This window comes from Apus apus, chromosome 4 (genome assembly GCF_020740795.1).
Source record: "Apus apus isolate bApuApu2 chromosome 4, bApuApu2.pri.cur, whole genome shotgun sequence".
NCBI classification, from domain to species: Eukaryota; Metazoa; Chordata; class Aves; order Apodiformes; family Apodidae; genus Apus; species Apus apus.
In genome coordinates this window covers 62,680,635-62,701,817 of record NC_067285.1, presented here as the reverse complement: position 1 = coordinate 62,701,817, position 21,183 = coordinate 62,680,635, and the positions used below count along the sequence as shown (strand labels likewise).

Below are 21,183 nucleotides of genomic sequence, written 5' to 3'. Positions count from 1 at the left end.
GGCTTTCTCCTTTGGAACACTGATTTGCAAAATCTATTTGAAGATCTAAATGTTAAAGGACTGCTACAGTCACTTTTCCTATTATCATGCATGAACATTAGACTTTTTTATCTCTCTGCTACCCTGGGGAACTTCCAGAACTGTATCTGCACTAAGAGGTCCTCATATCAATTCAATTAAATGTTGCAAGTGCTTATTTTTAAAAACTTTAATATGCTATGTAATTAAAAATACAGTATCATGCACCATGGTGTTACGGAGTTAATAAATTATGCTTATTTATAGTCTTCTGCAGCAAGAACTGTTTTTTCCTGTTAGTACCATTGCCACAATCTGAAAAATCACAGGTAAATTTTAAAGCAGCTTGTTGTCATTAAGTTTTAATCCAGCAGATACAGAGATATCAGGTTGGTTATACATTCAAAAACCCCCCACATTACAGTACAACTCAATGTACTCCAAGAGTTAGGGACATAAAAAATACATTCACGGAGTCTAGTCATCTTATAACAGAACTGGTTTGTCTTGTGAAACCATTGTGTTTCTCTTGGGCAGGAGGTTAAATAGAAGCAAAAGTTGTTTATAACCAAGTCCACAGCTGTTTCTAGTGAGTTATTCTCACAGTTATTAGACAGGAACAAACATAATAACTAGAATTAATTACAGGAAGCATCTTCTGAAAGATCTTCAGACTGTTTTGATGTCTTATTCTTGGTGAAGATGACCTACATTAATGAAATAGCCAACCTTTTCTTAACGGAATATTTGCTTACGCATTTGTTCAAAACAGGACCACAGGCATATAGAGATGGACTACAGAAAATGAAAAAAATAAAAGAACAAATAGATCATTATTGTGCATTACTTCTGCCATCAAGCCTATATGGTGCAGTCAAAATATAGGTCTAAGAGTATCAGAGCAGCAAATTTTCTGCTTTGAAAAAATACTCTATTTACATTATCTTGATTTAGTTTGCAGTGATCACACCAATTTAAGACATTAAATGCTTATAGCACATGAAACTAATTCAAGAGAACATGAGTAATACACTGAAAGCAATGGAGGCATTACTAATTATGATTAGCCCAACTGATTGTTGTTGGCTCTAGCTTTTGTTTTGGTTTCTAAACATGCTAGTTTATCGTTTAATCTGAGGAATACTCCAAGTCTGGAGAATATGCCAGAGAGAACAGAGAAACATACATGCCTTCTTGTGTTACATCTCAGAAAATAAGACTTCTTAGACAGTACTTTGGTAGTTAGAAACACCTTTGTTGTAAAGCAGGTTATCAAAAAGCACTCCAAATTACAAATAAAATTGGTAATTGTATGTCAGGGAATATATTAGCTCACTAAACTACTTTTTGCCTTTGTATATGATAGTATTCAAAACAAAAGAATCTACAAATTGCTAGTCTTAGCACATATTTTCCTCCCAAGTTCAGAATAATCGATGTGTCAACACCTTATAATTAGAAAATTGCTTATTTTCTGGATAATGTATAATTTGTTTCAACAGAATAGCCAATACTCAAGGGAGACCTGATTCCTTAAAACTAACACTGTGACAGAGAACAGAGTCACCTCCCAGTTGAGTAGCTGGATTTTCCCAAGAGGGGCCCAAGAAGTTGTACCAAAAGGGAGGAGGAAGAACAAAGTAATACTCTTCTGACAAACTTCAGACTTGCCAAATGAATTCAGCAGTTCATGTCTATGGGATTCACAGCAGACACAAGTTTGCAATATCCAAAGAAGGTAGAAAGAACAGGGATTAAATAAATACACACTTGGCCAAGACAGCTTAATTTGCCTGATGACTAAAACTGGCAGACATAACTACACCCTCCTCAGGCAATGGCTTCTCTCAGGAGAGTATTTGTGGAGGAAGACCAAGGAAGGAAGGGAAGCAAGTTCGCTGCAAAGGGAGTTTAATCCCTAAAGCAGGGTCACACAATTATGGGTAACAACAACCAGGTAGCAAAGACAGCATCATAAATGTGGACTATACCAGTGAAGCTGGCTGACATGACCTAATTTAAGTCTTCTGGAGAAACATTTACATTATGATGGACTCTAATTATGCAATCACTTCCTACTTTGATTTATACAGTTCTCATCTAATTCAGCAGATGTGATGAATGCCTCAGGAAAGAATAAAAGTTTAAAAGGAACATATGAAGTCCACAGCAGAAAACAAACCGGTCTAAATTCATCTATATGATACAAAAACTTTTCCTCTTATCCATAAAGTACAAAGCTACAAAGAAGTGCTCCACAGGTAGACACTATGTGCCCTGTGAACAGGTTTTAATAACCAGGACAAGCATTTTTTCCCCTTTAACTGGGTTGAAAATAAGGAGAAACATTCAACTGGGAATTTTTTCTTGGCTTTGACCTCGTATGTCCAGATCTGCCTAAGTGGCACATTTAGCAATACAATATCTCTAGATAGGCTTTGAACAAAGCTGCAGCCTAAAGCTCCTTGACAGGCTTGCAGGGAAATATAATTGCTGAATCAATTCTTTCTTTTAACAACTGTTTTATCAGACTGATTTATTTCCTCCAGATTGCAAAGTGAAATATGTGCATGTACTTACAAGATCATCTTTCCTACTTCCATTTAAAAATTTGACTTTATCTGCTGTATCTGGTGACAACTATATTTCATGACAGACATTTTCTCAGAGGAATTGTCTAATGGGCTGTCAGTCAGCAAAAGTTAAACATGGTTAGCACCAATCTGTCAATCTTGCTACCCAGTCCTCTTCAGATCTCTTCATACCATCATCATGCTACAAATACCTATATTTTGGCACTGGACTTTTGTTCAGACAGTTCTGGAAGCTGTCATGGTCCCTGACCATCCAAATCTTGCAGATTGTTCTGAACCTTTAACACCTTTCCTGCTGCTCTCCACAACAGCGTTAGAGCTGCCATCTATCACCTTCTTACCTCAGCCTGGCCAACTAAGCAGAGATGCATGAGATGCAGGCTGACATTTTAGACTGGAGGCTTAGCATTTGTCCTGACTGCTGACAACAAGATCCCACCATCCATGTCACTGGCAAAGATGTTAAACAGCACTGGTCCCAGTACTGACCCCTGAGGAACGGCATTCCATCTGGACATCGAGCCATTGACCACAACTCTTTCAGTGTGACCATCCAGCCAAATCCTTATCCACCAAGTGGTCCATCCACCTAATCTATATCTTTCAAACTGAGATACTAGGATGTCATGCAGGACAATGTCGAACACTTAGCACAAGGCCAGGTAGATAACGTCAGTTGTCCTGCCCTCGTCCACTGATGCTGTGACCCCATCATAAAAGGCCACTAAGGTTAGCTGCTCTCAGAAAAAGTTATGGCTCTGATAGTGTCTTAGTAATTATTTACAAATAGCCAAGAAAATTTGAACAGGCAGTAGAATTCAGCTGAGATTTTGATTACTTAAATTAAGTTGCAGGTAGTCACATCTTCAGACAGCTGCTTACAATATCTTGTTGGACTTCTCATCTGCAATTTTTTGCTTGTTTTAAATGAAGAGATTGTACAGATAATCCCACAAACTAAAATTTCCATGCTAGTAATACTTATTACTCTAAGGGTAGTACAAATGAACAATTGAAAAACAGACAGGATAATCACTGCAAAAAGCTTAAGTCCAAATAGTATATCACAAATATAAAACATTTTATCTCTTCCCTTCAGTAATCATACTGTTATGACCTATTTTAGCACTTTTCCATGGCAGACATGGTACATAATTTATAAAAAAAACCAAAACAACAACCCAGGCCTTACCCTTTCTTAAAAAAGGTAAAAGCTCTACTTTAAGTACAGTGCCAGAGGGTAGTTAAAAGTCCAGTTACACACTTGAGTAGCGCTCCGACAGTTTAGTCAATATACTCATGGTTTTAGAGGTAGTGTAAGAAATTGCATACTGACTACAGAACTGAAATAGAGAATTGTTTTCATACGAGTAGCACTGCTTGTCATTACTTAGAAAAGGTAAGAATTATCAGAAAGATACATACACATTTTCACACACTCACGTACGCAAGTCTACATGTGCTAAGATACTGAGCTTACTACTTAAGTTGCTTTGCCTGTTTTCCTGCAAAGAGAAGAGAGTTATTTTAGCATATCATGACATAAAACACGAATCTTGCTTTACACTAGTCAGCTGTAAGGAGATGTGCATCAGGGAAGACTGCTTAATCAGCAGGCTGGTAATAGGAAAAAGAATATTGAAGTTCATGTCTGAGGTCTACTCGCCTCCCAGAAGTTTCTCTGACAACATCCTAAATTCTTTATTTTAAAGTACTTATTCTTCTCACCCCATTAATTTTCATTTAGGCTTGGGAATTGCTAAGCCATACGCATTTACTGCTCTTAAGAAGAAATACGCATGAAGAATTTCTTTTTTTTTTTTTTAATATTAGGAATTAAAGCTTCTTAAGCATTCTAAATTAGAAGTCAAGCTTCAGAAAGATTAAAGTACTTCAGAACATAAGGCCAGCACAATCATAGCTTCTATCTATTTTTCCATTAGGCTGTAATCTTACAAGCATTTCATTCTAGCTATTAAATGAAGATTAAAAAAAAAAAAAGTTTTAGAATATAAGTGAGTATCTTTAGTTCTGCGGAACCTGAACTTAACAGTCTCATCTGATAAACACAGGAGCTACAAAGCAACTTTTTATCAACGGAAAGGATAACTATCTGAGCAGAACCAGAGTTTCCACTCTTTTGTCTTTGAAGGTGGCAAAACTTATTGCAGCAAATTTCATACAGAAGGAACTTCAGCTTGAAAGCCAGTGTAACTAAAATTTGGAGTTCAAGTAAAATAATCTGTTCAAAGTATCAAAGTCCTTCATGAAGCGACATGCTTCATTGAAGACGTCATTCCATACATTTGGAACATTATGTTTGGTTTCTGAAATCAATATATGCATATATATAACCAGGAATAAGATGAGAAAAACATTTAAAAACCAGCTTAAAAGATTTCTGAAGAATTGATCAAATAGAGAAAGAGGCAAAAGCAGATTCACACAGGAACTACAAACAGATCCAACTCTGAATCAAAGGTTATACTGGTTTGTAGCAACGGCATTGCTGTTTGTGCTTGTTTTTACTTTAAATAACCATAATGGAAGAAAATTAAGGTATTTTTTACAGTGAATTCTACCTAAATATAATATTCAGTGTCATGTTACCATTATAGGAGCGTTGGGATAAATATTTAGAGCAGCACTATTTTATAGCTATTAAAATACAGCAGTCAAATGAAAACAACTAGTAGAAAATAAGAGTGATTAAGCAAGAATAGGACACTTCTGGACAGATTTCTAGGCAAAGTCACTGCTATCATGTTTTTATAAAAAATTCAGTTTTTATGACTGAGGCTGAGTCAATTTTCAGGGAGTATGTGAAAACAAGACCAAATAAGAACACTGGATTTTAGCTACATCATCTAACAGGATTTTGCGGCTAAAACTAATCACTACCAGTATGTTTGCACTCAGTATTTTTCATGCAAATGGAAATTTATATCCTTCACAATTAAGTAGATGAAGGCAGTACTTACTCCCCTAGGATCAATGTCTTTTTCATGTTTGTTTTTGGTGGTTTTGTTTGTTTTTAAACAAAGAGAATGACTCCTTTTGCTCCCTTGGCGGCCTGATAAGTGAGAAGTACTTACTTATCTCCTGTACCAGCTGAGAAAGAATGATGCTTAAGCCCACTGTTACTGTCAGCAAGAGACCTGCTTATACAGGCAGGGAAGTATTCTGATCATCATAAGTGAATACAAAGGAATACATGTCTTGATACACTCCTTAATACCCCTCTCATCTCCATTACTAGCAAAGGGTCATAAAAAAAGCTTAAATATTTTTTTTATGTTCAATCAGGTCTACTTTTAAAGGAGGAGCAGCCTAACTTCCAGATTTTAGGAACTGTTTTCTAAAACTTTCAAACACTTGAAAGCCACTATTCTCTACACAACTTCAGCAAACACATTCTTACGCTTCAGATTCACTCCTCCCTTCATGTTCTGCTTCTCAAATTTCCAAGTAAAGACATAGGAACCCATCTTCTCTATGCTCCCTCTCTCCCTTTAATTCCTATTTCTTAAGTTTGCTCTATTTAATTTTGCAAGTACATTTTGCAAGCTGTGCTCATCCACTCCCTCCAGCACCCTGACTTGCCCACAACGCTCCCGTCTCCAGAACCCACATCGTAAGGAGTGCAAAACCAGCAACTTTTAGCCAATTGTCATTCATAAACATCCTCTAAATGCCTTCATACACCATTGCAGGCAGTCTACAGTAATGAAATTTAGCTCTGCTTGCCAAAATAGTTCATTATTAAGTAAACCTGTCTTTCTCCCTGGAATAACCCAATTGAGTGAATAAGCTGAGTCACCAGAGCAGAAAAACAAGTTATTCCCTGTGTGCAGCTAGGCAGACATGCTGCAAGGTCTCATTAGTTATTGCCTCTGATATGATAAAACAGGTAAACACTTCTCACAACTGCAGGAAATAATTTTAAAATTCAAAGTTGAGCCATAATCCAATCATGCCTGAAAATATTGACAAGATGCGTTACCATTAAATAAAACCTGAAGTAAAAGCAGCAGCAAGAATGATCTTGCAAGCCTTCCCCACTTTCTATTGATACCTATTTCCCCCCCTTGACAGACGCTCTCTCCTTGACAAGCAATGGAATTACTTTGTTTTAAGAAAAAAATATTACAGAATTTTAAGAATACAAATTGCCAGAAATTCCCCCATCTCAAAAAACAAAACCAACAGGAATTTAGTATCACATCTCAATGCAAATTGCAACTGGAAGAGGAATCTCCTTTTCCTCACAATATGATGACATGTATCAATGTCAGAGACCTTAGATTTAGACAATCCCTCTTTTTTCAGGATTCAACTGTAGTTGCTATTTGACCATGATTCCTGTTTTCTAAATTGGCATGAACAATGGCAGCACAGCTCTGGGACACCTTCAGTTATTTACTACTGTGAAGCCAAAGAGCAAAACAATTAAGGCTCCACCTTAACTCGTGACTATTGAGAAGAGTGGTGAATTTGAGTAAATGTCACAAAGTTTGAAAATATGGTTAGCCAGACAGTTGCCCCGTAAGCTGTAGGTGCTTCTCACATAAATCTACTTGGATTTTTGTACTCTCTGCTCATTTTAGGAACCTGGCCCCAAGCTTTGGTGAGCTATATATAAATCATCATTTTAGCATCAACAGAAACATTTATGCCCATCAACTTAAAATGTGTTAATTTGCAACTGCAGGATGGGCACAGTGACCAACTTTTGCTGCAGGTTCAACTTCGCAGTCAGTATTCACTTTTTCTTCTAATCATGCTGTCATACATTTTGGAAGACCAGATTTTCTACATGTAACAATGACAGATGAGAATATATATATAGACAGCTGTAGCAATTTTTCTAGTAGATGAAGATGATGTTGACATGATCCCATAAGGCCACCAGACAATTCCTACTAGGCTATCAACTGCAAGAATGCAGCAATTGCACCAGGCAGGACAGCTGCATTCAGGAAAGTCTTTTCCATTCTCTCACTGCACTTGCTAATAGATTATAATAACACCACATCCTGACCCACACAGCACTTAACCTAGCCTGAGCTGCACTAAAAAGGGGATGTGATGGAATCCTGAATTCCAGGTTAGCTTAAGGCAGGCTCCTTTATAGACCTATATAGAGAAAAAGAGTAGGGTAAGACAGAGGACTGGGGAGTAGAGAAAAAAGCAACAACAACACAACACCTTAGCCCTTTAATAGAAACAAGTATCTCCAACATAATAATATGTCCTCTTCTCATGTCAAGAAAATGAATCTTAATTACATTTTTCTCAACAGCACTGTTACACAGCATTGTGCTTTAAGACACAACTTTCACAGCAGCAGTATATGGCATACTCACGAGTTAGTACATGCTGAAATTAAAGTTGCTGTGTGTGGCAGGAGGTAGCTATGTCTGCGGACCTGAGCATATTTGTGTGTGAGATAAACTACTAAGATGCTTGGGATTACTTCTTCAAAATCTGACTTCAAAAATTTCTCTCAAACTCTACTGCCTTCTGATGCTATAAGCACACACATTAAAAAAGTAATACCAAATGGACCATTTCTGTCTGCTGTATGTAATTGTGCTGATCAGAAGATGAATAAAGCACTAAGCTTTTTAGATCTGTGCTGGTCCTAAAGCATATTTTTAGCATACTCAGTGGGTTATTCTGTGTTACTTCTCCCCTCACATAAATTAACATACGCATTGCACTACTTCATTTTCCTTTTTATAAATGCATTGGATGTGTATATAGACAATAAAAAAGGGGAAGTATTTGAAAAATAAGTTTACTGCTACTAGTCTTCAGTGGGACTGAGCAAACTCCTCCTTGCTAGAATTTTAGTTATAAGGCTTTGCTCCAGCTGTAGTTAAAAAACACTTGCAGAAAATCAAGTTTTCAAAAATGGAACCACACAAGCTCACGTATCACAGTACCACTTTGCAGAGCTCAGCTTCGGATTGCCAGCTACACCTGAGTTTTGAGTGTAGCTCAGCAGACGTTAACACTGGTCAGAGAGACTTCAGAAACTCTGGTTTTCCTTCATTTTTCATGTCAATATTCCAATAGTTTTCTTTGCCAAGTACTAGCCTCAGACTACACTACCAGTGCTACCACATGCATTTCAGGCAACATCTTCTCACAAGATACACTCCACAGGGGCTAAGATTGGGCATAGAAGGGAAAAACAGCTGGCTCAAATCCAAACTATTTGACAGCTGTAGCTAACTTGTTCTGTTGTGTTTACTACTTTATTATGGGCTTGATCCTTTCTTATCCTGTAAACAGCTCGTTTGTCAATAACTTCCACATCTTAAAGGCTGGTGACAATAGCTGCCATATTCCTTATTCTGCAATACAGTGGCTACTGCTTATGATATTTTTTAAAGTATATTTATTTTCCTCAGTAATATGGTAAAACTGTGGGGGAAAATGAAACTCCTAATATATACTTGATAAAAGTATACAAAGGCTATCAGAGAATCTGATTTTAAAACACTTTCTAAAAAAGAAAGAAAGAAAAAAGGACACTCCTAAAAGATGCAGAGAGACAGAACTCAGTACATTTTTTTAAAAATTAAGTTTACAGGTATAATTAACCCCTCTCTTCCAGCACATACGTTAATCAGTCACTGATTTCCAATTGTAAGAGGTCAAAAAGGTCAAATACACCCAGCTTTTAACTTCAAAGTGGGTATAATCACAAAGGCTTGTGAGGAAGGACTAGATGGACAATCAGTGAATCCTGAACTTGAGCCTAAGGCTGCAGTAGAGAGTGCCCTGGCTGCTCCAACTGCCCCATTTACATTCATAGCAGACAAACACATCCCAGGAAGACCTGGAAATCAAGTCTGTGCAAAATATGTTTACAAACCTTAAATATGATCTAAATGAGTGTCTAACAAACTATTCAAGTTTCATATAAATAATATTTAATTCTTATAAACATTCTCCTTTAATTCTGCCTCAACAAAGAAAAAACACAGCACATTTGTTCCAATGAGTTTACATTCAATTCAAGTAATTGCTATTTCAATTCCAACTTAAAAAATAACCACAATATTCAGTAGAGACTCTTAAATTAACCTTTAATATCAGTTATTTCCTCAGCCATATATTTATTGTTTAATCCACTCTGACAATTGATTAAATGCCTTATCTTCTATTACAAAAAGTCCTAAAATGTAAGAAAATATATTCATATTTAAACAAAAGAAACGTAATAAAGAGAGTGCTATAAAAAGCTTACTCCAGCTAATTTAATGCACAGAACCAAAGTACTGGAGGCAGAGGTTTCTTTACATTCCCCACTTTTTGCTTGCTAGCTGCCTGGCTTATGAGCATGAAAAAAAAATTTGAAAAGCTAACAAACACACAAAGTTCTGAGGCTTTCAAAAATTCCTAAAAATATTTGCCAGAATGTGATGAGCTTACAATGTACATAATTTAACAGTGAATTGTTTATTCACTCAAAGAAGAATTACATAAATCAACTCATCTCAAAAACGACAAACCCAACTTCTCACTCAAACTCCCTCAGAAAAGAGAAGCAAAGGCACATGCACAATAAATTAGAAACATTAACTCAGATCTGTGATCAGTTAATGCTTTGCACAACATGAACTAAAGACAAATTCGAGGAACAGCTTTCTGCTGAGTAATAAAACAATAAAAGAAGAAAGCAAAAAAACAAGTTCTCTAAAAAAAAAGAAAAAAAAAAAGAAAAAAGACAAACTTGAAATGGGTCAAGGCAGTCAGAAGACCTTTGAGTCAGAACATATATAACAACTGTTACGTACAGCACAGACACTGCAGCATTGCACCTGGACATGTCCTAGCTTGTACACTGCAACAGAAATGTTGGTATACACTCATCATGCTGCTTTTAGAAGAACTGGTTAACTTTACACACCAGTTATTCAAGGCCTTAATATAAATCTAGCCAATATGTTTTATGTTGACAAATATATCCTAGGTTATATATCCAAATATATCCAAGAAGCCAGAAGCAACTGAATGCTGGTGGATTTCTTGCAAGTAAGCCTGAATTCCCATCTCTAAGAACTCTGTCATGTAAGCTATTCTTGATTATCTGCAAAGTTACCATCAGGAAACTTTGCTCACACTACTTTTGATAAAAACAAATGTTTTTCATGTTTATACTGTTTCATCAAGCCATTCAGTCACTTTCTTGCTTAGGTATTTCTTTTGCTTCATCAAAATGAAAAGCTGAACTGGAATGATGGCATTTAAATCAGTGCAAGGATCAATAACGACCTGCTAGACCTTTCATTCCCCAACATTCATCAGGAACTTCTACCCTTAAAACGAAGATGGGTGGTAGAAGGCCAAGATTAAGGCATATTTGTATCAGCCTTGGGATTTCTCGGAGTTCACCTGCTACACTTGAGGAGACATCCAAATATACAGGTAGATGGAGAGAGTGTACATCAACCATCACAAGGGAGATAAAGGCATAGCAGAAAATTGTAACATGACAAGTGTTATTTGTCTCTGTGACTCCCGGACACTGAAGAAAAAACACTTTGGAATTTCCAGGGGATGTAGGTAAGTTGTGGGAAGAGTGAAAAATAAATTAACAGTGTACAGGTAAAAAGTTACAGACATTAATTTGAGCACACTGCCATTAAAATTCTGTCATGAATTTAAACGGGTTTTTCCATTCTTCTTTTTGACATTTTATCTTTCTCAAAATAAACATTCCAAACCACTTAAGATGTAGATTCATTCTCTCTGAAACTATTTCCTCCTTGAGATTTTATCTCAGTAGAAATATGCTTGCTGGATGAAAGAGTAAAAGATTAAGCAGTACACAAGTCCAGGAGGGAAGAAAGCACCCAAGCCTATTAATGAAGCTGCAAATAGATGCCCCTAAACCGAAAATTAGTCATAAAAAGTCAAAACAGTTTTGTTTTACTGGCTGCTGATTTAGGGAGAAAAGTGCTTACCCAGGGGCAAATACTTGTCATATTATTATTTAAGCACCATGACACGCAGATACACACAAATATTTGAGTAGCCAATAAAAAGCACTTAAACCAACTAAAGCAGTTTAGAAGGAAAATACAAAAATAGGAATAAGAGACAGCTGATGTTTAGAATACAGTAAACAGTTAATTTTTCAAGAAGTCATAAATTACTTTCAGAAACAAACTCCAAGGTTAGCTTAAAAAGGAATTGTTTCCTACCCTACCCATCCTCAGACACATAGGTGACCCACAGGTACAAAACTGGAGATAAAAATGTAGAGCAAATTGCTTGTCCAAATAATGAGCAACTAAATAGGTGGAGAAATACCAAAGAAATTTTTAAGAGCTAGATTGAGCAGCAAGGACACAATGGTGTTTAAAAAAAAATCCATTAAAGGCTACTGTGTGTACTGAAGATTGAACTCAGATCCCACTCTTTTCAAGGAGAAAAAAAGCTTCCCCATGGTAGCAAACACCAGTAAAGGACACCTCTGAAGAAAAAGATGGATGCTTCCAGAATTAAGGTAAAAAAAATACAAACCAAAAAACCCAATCATCCTTGGATATAAATAGTGTATTCACCAATAATTTCAGGGTTTTTTTTAGCCATGTTGTTCAAATCCCTGAGAAGTGTCATCTTATGTAGTAAGAATATCCAGAAGTGCAGAACTGGTCACAAGTGAAAGATAGCTCATTAGAAGTCATTTTGCTACAGAAAAAATCTGAATATCTCCACAAATTTCTGTGTAAATCACATAGCATTGCTGCTCCATATGATTAGCTAAAAAAGACTACAGCAGGATACAAAAGATCCAATACACTTGTGCTTCAAAAGAAGTTAAAGCACCAATTACACTGCAGTAAATTAAAAACACTTTGCTGTTAAGCAGAAAGAAGTGGAAATGAAAGAGAAGGAAACAAAATTTATGGTATTTATTTTTCTTCTCTATAACAAAAAACATTCCTTAATTTCTTGGAAATTGTGAGATGGATGAGTCTACTTAATGGCATTATAAACAAACACAATTTCTGGTATGAATATAACATTGCTATTGGTAAAAAAAAACAAACCACCCACAAAAGATCTCAGGAAATAATGAAAGAAACTCTGCTTTACCCAAAACCATGGATTTTTGTCTCTGTTGTAAATAAAAAAAATCTTTTCTCTATTTAACAGTTCAGTAGATGATTGCTGCTTTCTCCTGTCTCCCTTTCTCACTATTTCTAAGTCCCTTCAACTCCTGCTTGGACTCAGAAAGGCATGAGCACATTCTTAGGACTGAGGAGACTTGTGTTTTTACTCTCTTGTCATCATAACATTAAGAAAAGCTAGCATGTACACCAAAACATTTTCACCGTTAGCACTGTCAGGCAGCAGACCAGACTGCCAAGAGAGACTCCAGTCTCCTTCCTTGGAATTTTTCATGGTATGCTGTAATAAAGCCATAGGCAACCCCATCTGAACTCAGTGTTGAGCCTGTTTTTTACAGGAATTTGTACCAGATTACTTCCTAAGGTCCTATCTGAATTATTTTATGAATGTGCAGCCCTCAGCTCCTTCAAAAATTCTCTCTACATCTCTCCAGAACAGCACAGCAGCTGTTGTGTTTGGTACAATTCCTGTATGACAACAAGTATTGTCTTGTAATTTCATTTTTCTTCCCAATTGCATTTCTACATTCACCTATTATTTCTTAAATTCTGTAAGTCCTTTGGAGCTTCCTTGTGTTCTGCATTTGCATGTCTAGCACTTGGAGTCCTGGATTTTTGACTAAGACGTCCACAAAATACAGCAATAGAAATAAAAGTAAAAAAAAACAAATACAAAAGAAAAGAAAAAAAAAAGAAAGTAAAAGAAAGAAAACAAAAGGGAAAATGAAAAAGAGTGAATATCAGACTCAGATTCAAGGACTACTTAAAAGGTAAGACACACTTGAGAGACAATACAGTTATTTTCTTAGTAGCAAGGAAAAACAGTTGAAAAGACTAAAACCTAATCCATTTGACCAAGTAGATATAGCAGGTATATATATCAGTCTCCTATTATTATTGTGTAATCATGAATGAACACTGATTGTAGGAGAACATGGAAGGAAAAAAACCTAACCAAAACTGTTAATTTTTAAGAGACTTACTAGCTTTATCCTGCTGATAGGAAGGAAAAGAATTGTTTCAAATCACCATTCTTCAGATGGTGTATCTGACAAGAGGAACAACCACCAGATTTTACTGGAGAGAGAATGAAAAAATATTTTTGCTAACCTAAGGATCTATTTAATACAGATACACTCTTAGCTGTTAGTTATTCTTTGCCAAGACAAACACGAGCTAACTCAGATACTACCCCTCTAAACAGCTCAAGCTATACCTTTACCCTGACAGGCCAAGATGGAAAAGCAGCCAGAGCTGTCTGCATCACTTTCCAGTTACTTATTTCTGACTGGCAAATAGCTCTTTTTACTAATTTCCCCCAAATTAAGGGCTGTTTGTAGTTCTGCAGGTGAGCTGTGGACGTTGGTCTGCTGTGGTAACAAATACCACAGAACTAAAGGAGCAGAAGTTGGGAGAGGCAGAAATATGGCACAAGAAGAAATAATGTTATTGGCACGTACATCAAAGAAACTAAGTTCAAAGCACTGGAGTAAAAAAAACCACAAAACCCAACAACTCTTCAGTTAATTCTCATTCACTGCATTGGGTTCTCCATCAAGATTAGTAAGATGGCAGAGGCTCTAACACTGCACGAGGTGATAGGCAAATCAGAACATTTGTTGAATGTGTCAAACCCTGGTGCATGAAAGTGACAACACAAATGCCAGTAACTGAGGTTTGGTAGGTATTTTCTTCCTGTTTAAATTTTAAAGACAAAAAAACATCTGGGGTAGAAGAAACCAGCAACCTGACCGATTCTCCACCTTCCAATTCCCAGGTCACTTACCAGGTCACTTTGAAGTGCTTCCTGATAGTCTGCTGAAAAGCAGGACATAGAACTTCTGGTGCCGTTGCCGTCACTGGCCTGCCGTGGAGGCTGCGCGTACTGCCTGTAGGTAGCGCTCTTCGGGGTCCAGCGAAACAGGTTGATTGACTCACGAACGCAACGCTCAATATCAATCTCTGAGAAGGGATTGAAAGAACAAACAAGAAATGCAACCATGAAAAAAAAAAATAAAAAAAAATCAGTAAATCAAATAAACCTAGCTATGACATTACTAAATATGAATATATTGATCTGAACCTCTTAGTCTCTCTCTCCCTCACTTAAAGAACATCTAGTTTTTGAAAACATTTTCCCATTTAAAAAAAAACACTGATTTTTTTTTTTTTTAATGAAAAAGACATTTTAACATTAATTCTATCCCTAGTTAGGTATGGAAACCTGTGTAAGAGAAGTGTAGCAGGACTTTAACAAATGCAAAGGCAGGAATATAACTGAAGCCTAGTCATTGTAATGCATCTGCACTAAATGTCTTTGCAAGTCAGACTATTGACTCTTAAATATAAGTATATGCAATGAATAAAAAGAGTATTTCATGCAGTGTACTAACATGAGGATTTTTTGATCAATTTGGTGTCTTATTTTACAGTTAAATACTACTATAAGCCAAAATGCAAGCTTTCGGTTCAAAATTTTGTGGCAAAGCTACAAGTCATCTGTTTGGTGGAAAACAGGAGTTTGCATCAATAATTTGTGCTCGATGGCAAACACAGCGGGTTTACTTTAGAGTTGTTGTTTTTTTTTTAAATACAATCCAAAACCCAACCAGACGCTCAAAGTGTAACATTCTGGCTGAAGGAGGGAAGTGCTGTGTGTGACAAAATATTAATCATCTTAGAAGGAAAGAAGACACCCACCCATCAAAAGGGAAGCATCCTAAAATAAGCTATGGCCAAATAAAAACTTACCAAAGCATAATGAAAAACATACACAAAAGAAAAAAAAGTAAATCCCTTGCAAATATAGTTTTTGCAACACTAATCATCCTGCCTGTATCTATCTTTTAACAAGATGTAACACAAAGGCTATTTACTTTTCTCTCACCATAGGAAGACTGGTTAGTTGTGCATCTCCTGTTTGCAGTCTCATGATAAGAATTTCCTAGCTTGGATTTTATGACAAACCTAGCCTAGTGCATCAGACAAACTGGAATATAAATTCTTGCTTGTGTTTGGCCCAAGCATCTTGGATGATTCTTTACAGCATTCATAATTTAGAAGATTGAAGCACCAGCTTCTAGAAAACAACAGAGGTACTGTAGCCAAACTTTATCTGTAGATCTCAAACAGATTTTGATTCATCGCCACCAATCATTCATTGCCATAAACAGATTTGATACACTGCCATCAATCAGGGAGTTCCTCCAGAAACCTCAGTTATTAGCAGGGTAATGAGCAAAAGAAGCTGAAATTGAAGCTTGGGGCAGAATATCTCAGTTGGATGAGATTATTTGCTTTGTTTAAAATCTGAGTGAAAGATGTGATCTACTAATCTCCCATTCAAAATGCTTACATGCCAAGTTGCTTCTGAAATTCTGAAAAATTTGAGTAAAGCTGTAGTTTACCTAATTTTAATTTTAACTCTAAATCCTTTTGGTGGATGTGAAAGAAAATCACAATTTCCTTAACCATATCAAGCTCCCTAGCTACTTGGGATAATACTTGCCAGAGATAGAAGGACAAAGTGGTGTCTCAAGAGTTACAGTTTTTAGTTCTGCAATGAAAATGTATTAGATTTTTCTTTTGAACAAACTGTAATGGAAGGGTGAAAATTACTTTCATTCCTAAGAAAAATCCATGCCACCAGAGAATTTTACACAATTTCTAAATTCAGGTAAAGACAGCACCCTTTCACTGGTTATTACTCCTAGAGCTCAAAATAAACTCCAAACCATGGTCATTCTTTCTCCAAATTTCTTAAGACTCCTTTTATTTATAGGGAGTTGAGAATTTCAGTTAAAGACCATAGTACGTTTATGGCTTTTGTATTTTTTTGTAAAGTGACTGCTATAACTGAGAATTATAGACCTGTCTCCTGAGATTCTTAGCTAAGGAAATGTTAGCAGTACTTTTGTAATAAATGGGATGAAAGTAGAATTTAGCCAGTAGGAAAAAAAAAATTATCTGAACAACACAAATAAATAGCATGGGAAACATTCAGTTGTGAGAGGACATAATAGCCTACATATATCTGAAATTGAAAACAGAACTGGGGGATGGAATAGGAATGCTGTATGCACTAGAAAGTTATGAAAAAGCTGAAAGGAGAAATTGAGATTGACAGAGTTAAACACTGAGACAGATTCTAAAAATATTTTTCCTAGTAACAAGCTCTGTAATTCCAAAAAGAATCCATTTAGAGAACTGGAAAATGCAGCAATGCGTTTCCCTAAAAAAACCCAATAACCAGTTCTTGCTCATTAGTGTGTAAGTAAAAAAATGTAGAGGTCTGTTGTTCTGTGATTCTTGGCTCTTTGGTTTCTCATTTTTTCTAAGCAGCATGTCAGGAGGACAGTGAAATTCCATTGAACAAAAAGGAAATTTTTAATCGTTTGGGACGGAGGCCATCAGAAGCCTAACACCAATTTACAGTCTGGTAATTAACTGATCTACTCCTAAGTAATGCAAAATAAAAATATAACAATGAGATTGTGGATTCCACAAATAATTAAATATATATATGCTCACATACACACATGTATACATATATGTGGGAATAGTCAACATTCATCATCCATGAGGGACACAAGACTATTGGTAGAGAAGGAATTTACTCACCCTGGTGTGGTTTTTTTGTTTGTTTTTATTTTTCTTTCTTTTTTTAAACAAAAACAAACAAAACTGTTAGTTTCAGGATACTGGGATTTTAAGACAAGATTACACTGGTATAAACATTTGCCAAATATTTATTAGTCATTTTGCATGAACAAGTTACACACTTGACTAACCTTCAATCCCGTGTTCACCCTCTGTTTGAAATTTCAGGTTAAGAAAAATCACTTCTTGTCAAGAACTAAAATGCAATGTAATATTTTGCAATCTGGCTGTATAAGATCTTTTCTCCTCCTTTTGGCTAATAAGTAAGGGTCTGCTGTGCTACTTAAATTCTGATTTCTTCCCACGCCCTTTCAAATATATGACAAATGAGACAATCGCTGATTAAATGTCCATCTTTTGTTATCACACCAAGACTTTGCATTCATGTTGTATTAATCATCCTGCTCATACTCTTCCTGCTGCCAAGTAACTGTGCCAGAAAGCCTTAAAGCTTACACGTTGTGACAAAGAAACTGCTACTATGTCTGCAGTGTAAATGTATCAAGTCAGTGACTAGATTCTTGAGTAGGACTAAGAACAAAGGAAGAGACTCCCTCACCAGGATGCCAGACTACTTGACATGTGCTAACAAATTAGAATAACATCCTTCTTAGGACAGGCTCTGCAGAAATGTCAAGGTGTTAGGAAGCAGCAGACAGAAACACTTAGAAAGGGCCTGCTCACTCATGGATATGCAACATCTTTGTGCTCTCCTAGGTCCCAACACTGCAGTGTTTTGTAGTTTAAAAAGCATGTGCCTTCTGTTTTTATTCATATAAATTATTTTTCTGGAAAATCTGTAATAAAAATGTGCTGACATAAAGTCGTGCCATATATGTGAAGAATGCACTGAAAAAAATTTAAGCCTAACTTTAAACAGAATAAAAATGCCGTAACAATAAATTCTCACTTCAAAATTTACTATGTCTTCAACCAGTCTGGTTTTCAAGAAGTGCAGAGCACCTGTATTTCAAAATGCCAAAGCTGGCACCCAGGTACGTACAAACTAAAATAACAAGTTTCATTTTAAATAAGTGGTGTTAGGAGTTCTGGATCAACTGAGCTCAAGTATTTCACTGTCAAGCAGTAATCAAGCCATGCAGGAAACAATTCTACAGCACCAGCTAATTACTCCATTACTTGACATCAAAAGACTTTTCCTGAGATTTCTAAATATGCAAATAGTATGGGAATTGACAAAGGCGGGGGTGGGGAAGTAAACAAAAAATGATCCAGCAGCAATATCCTGGATTTGCCATGGCCCCAACCTAATATTAAGCCTACTGAAATATTTTACATCTTCTCAAAACTAAACTTCCTGGTTGGTCTAAAATGCTACTGATTTTGCTTTGCTCAAGCTAAATTACCACTCCTTACCATGCAGCTGCTTCCCTCTGTCAACAGCCTCAACTGAAAAGGATGGCTTAGCCTGACATAGCTGCTTTTTAAGCTACATATATTTGATGTTTATTATTATAGATACAGGAGAGAAGTAGACCACACTTGAACTAGATGTTAAAAAGAAAGCAAGAGTTTAAAGGAAGTACACCTGTGACAGAAGCATACAGAATTTTTTTATTTTTACACTGGATGTGCATACATTTTTCACAGCAAGTGACAACAAGTAATGGGGAAAAACATAAGACGAACGGTTCTTTCTTAATGAAAATCTACACAAGCCAAGTCTTTGTGTGCAGTTAATTAGTTCCAGAGCCCTCTCCTTGGGTAACAGGACACCAGTTAAGAAATTTGGCCAAGATAAACTGCTCCTACATTTTGGAAACAGCCCAAAATTATAGGCTTGGTTTGACCTCTCAATCACAAATACTTTATTACTACTCTGCCAGGCAAAATCAGCTTTTACCACACAGACACATAAATAGGTAGGTCTTAAGTAGAAGGCCTCTGTATGGCACTTCGGGATATGGCTTAGTGCTAGACTTGGTAGAGTAGGGTTAATGGCTGGACTCTATGATCTTAAAGGTCTTTTCCAACCTAAGTGATTCTGTATTAGCATACCTCTCGCCTTGTTAGCCTTCAGGATATTTGTAAGCAAGTCATATCAAGTAATTTAGACTTTCTGTTTTTGAAATAAGACAAACATTCAAGTAACATTGAAAAGGAGTACCTGTTGCCATCAGAAAAGTATCCAAGACTCTAATTTGACCTGTTTGTTCCTAGACCAATAATGGAAAAAAAGGGAAATGGGGAAACACCAGAACAGGTTGCCCAGAGAGCCAGTAGATAACCCTTCCAGGGGAACATTCAAGGCCAGTTAGACAGGGCTCTGAACCACTTCATCCAGTTGAAGACACCCCTGCTCACTACAGGGAGGATGGACTACATGACCTTTATATGTCCCTTCCAACTCTAACTATTCTACAACTCTATAAAATATTTCCCAAGGGAAAAGAAAAAAAAATAAAAAAAAGAAATTTCACTACATGTCGGAGCAAAGCTCTGAGTGGCCTGAATTTTGTCTTCCACGCCTAGAAATGCTAATATGTTAGATAGTCTTCCTTACTGAACTTTTATTTTACTCCAGTGTAAAGGTGTACAAAACCCTACACGACTAACAGGTGGATTATTCCTTGAAATCCCTTTCTGCTATGAAGAGTACACACTGGTTCTATCAAGAAACAGGAGCCATAAGCTGCGCTTTAGACTGATTTTAAGACATGCACTAGGAAAGTTCTACTGATGAACTCACTTTTCAGCCTTTTTACAAAATGCAATCTCTCAAGACAGACAATCCCTTGCTAAAAAGATACATATTTAATTTTCCATGAGTGAGAACAACAGACTAGCAAGAATACTAATATGCATAAAGGATTTTGGTATTTTTTTTCCTTAGTGTCACCTACCAGCGCATTTCTCTTTAGTGTCAAGAAGGTTGAATCTATAAATAGAACAGCATTTTTTAATGTTATAGCACCATTATCATGCACATCATGTGACAGAGACCAACTTGCTGTTTTTCTTCAGATATACTGTAATTTGAAAACATAGTCCAGCTTCGCTAACTCCACGATAAGCACCTTGCAGTGTGATTTTCCATGAGAGACAACAGTTTTGAACTTGGCCAAGCTACAACAAAGCCACCCATCATAATTTCATAGCTGAAGTTATCAAAATTGCTTACTTTTAAAAGGGCTATTATGACATCTATTCCTTGGAGTCTTAATTTAATCAATAGGACATTTTCAAAACCGTATGAGAAAAAGTCAACCCCAAAACCAGTACACTACTTTTATTTTTCTACTACTCACAGGCACATAGAAGACCCCACTGTATTTCTTCCAGTCTTTTCAAAGTTTGTGTTTTGATCTGAAGAGTTTACATTTTCACTGGACAAGTGGCAAAACAAATGGGAACACCCTTTTGTCTCCAAACACCCACAAATTCAGTGTGGGCTTGGCAACCAACTGCCATTTCTTCCTCCTACCAAATCTTAATTAACCAAATAGTGAAACACCAGAATTCTGGGATGATAAAAGTGTATGAATCACAGATGTGTAGACAAAGGATTTTCAGGAAGAAAAACAACATAAGGTAAAATAGCACTTACCTAGGGTCAGATTCATATCTAAAGTAGAGTTCTCTGATGTGCATCTAATTCTGCTGCTGTCAGCAGAAATACATCATTCAAAACTGCACCAGACCATCTTATTAAATAATTTCCATGATTTTTTAACCTTTAGTCTATTCTTGAGTTGGATGTAAGTCTTCTAAGCATTTATATGGCTTTCACCATAATG

The 21,183-nt window shown here is 36.4% G+C and overlaps 1 protein-coding gene across 9 annotated transcripts in view; it reads right to left on the bottom strand.

The window, feature by feature from the left end:
• The window catches only part of TBCK (TBC1 domain containing kinase), a 102,942-nt gene that overhangs the window by 18,012 nt on the left and 63,747 nt on the right, over positions 1–21,183 (bottom strand). For all 9 annotated transcript variants that reach the window (XM_051616651.1, XM_051616654.1, XM_051616659.1 and 6 more), the window contains one exon: positions 14,553–14,728. In XM_051616651.1, coding sequence (XP_051472611.1) covers positions 14,553–14,728 — 176 coding nt within the window. The remainder of the gene's footprint in view (positions 1–14,552; positions 14,729–21,183) is intronic.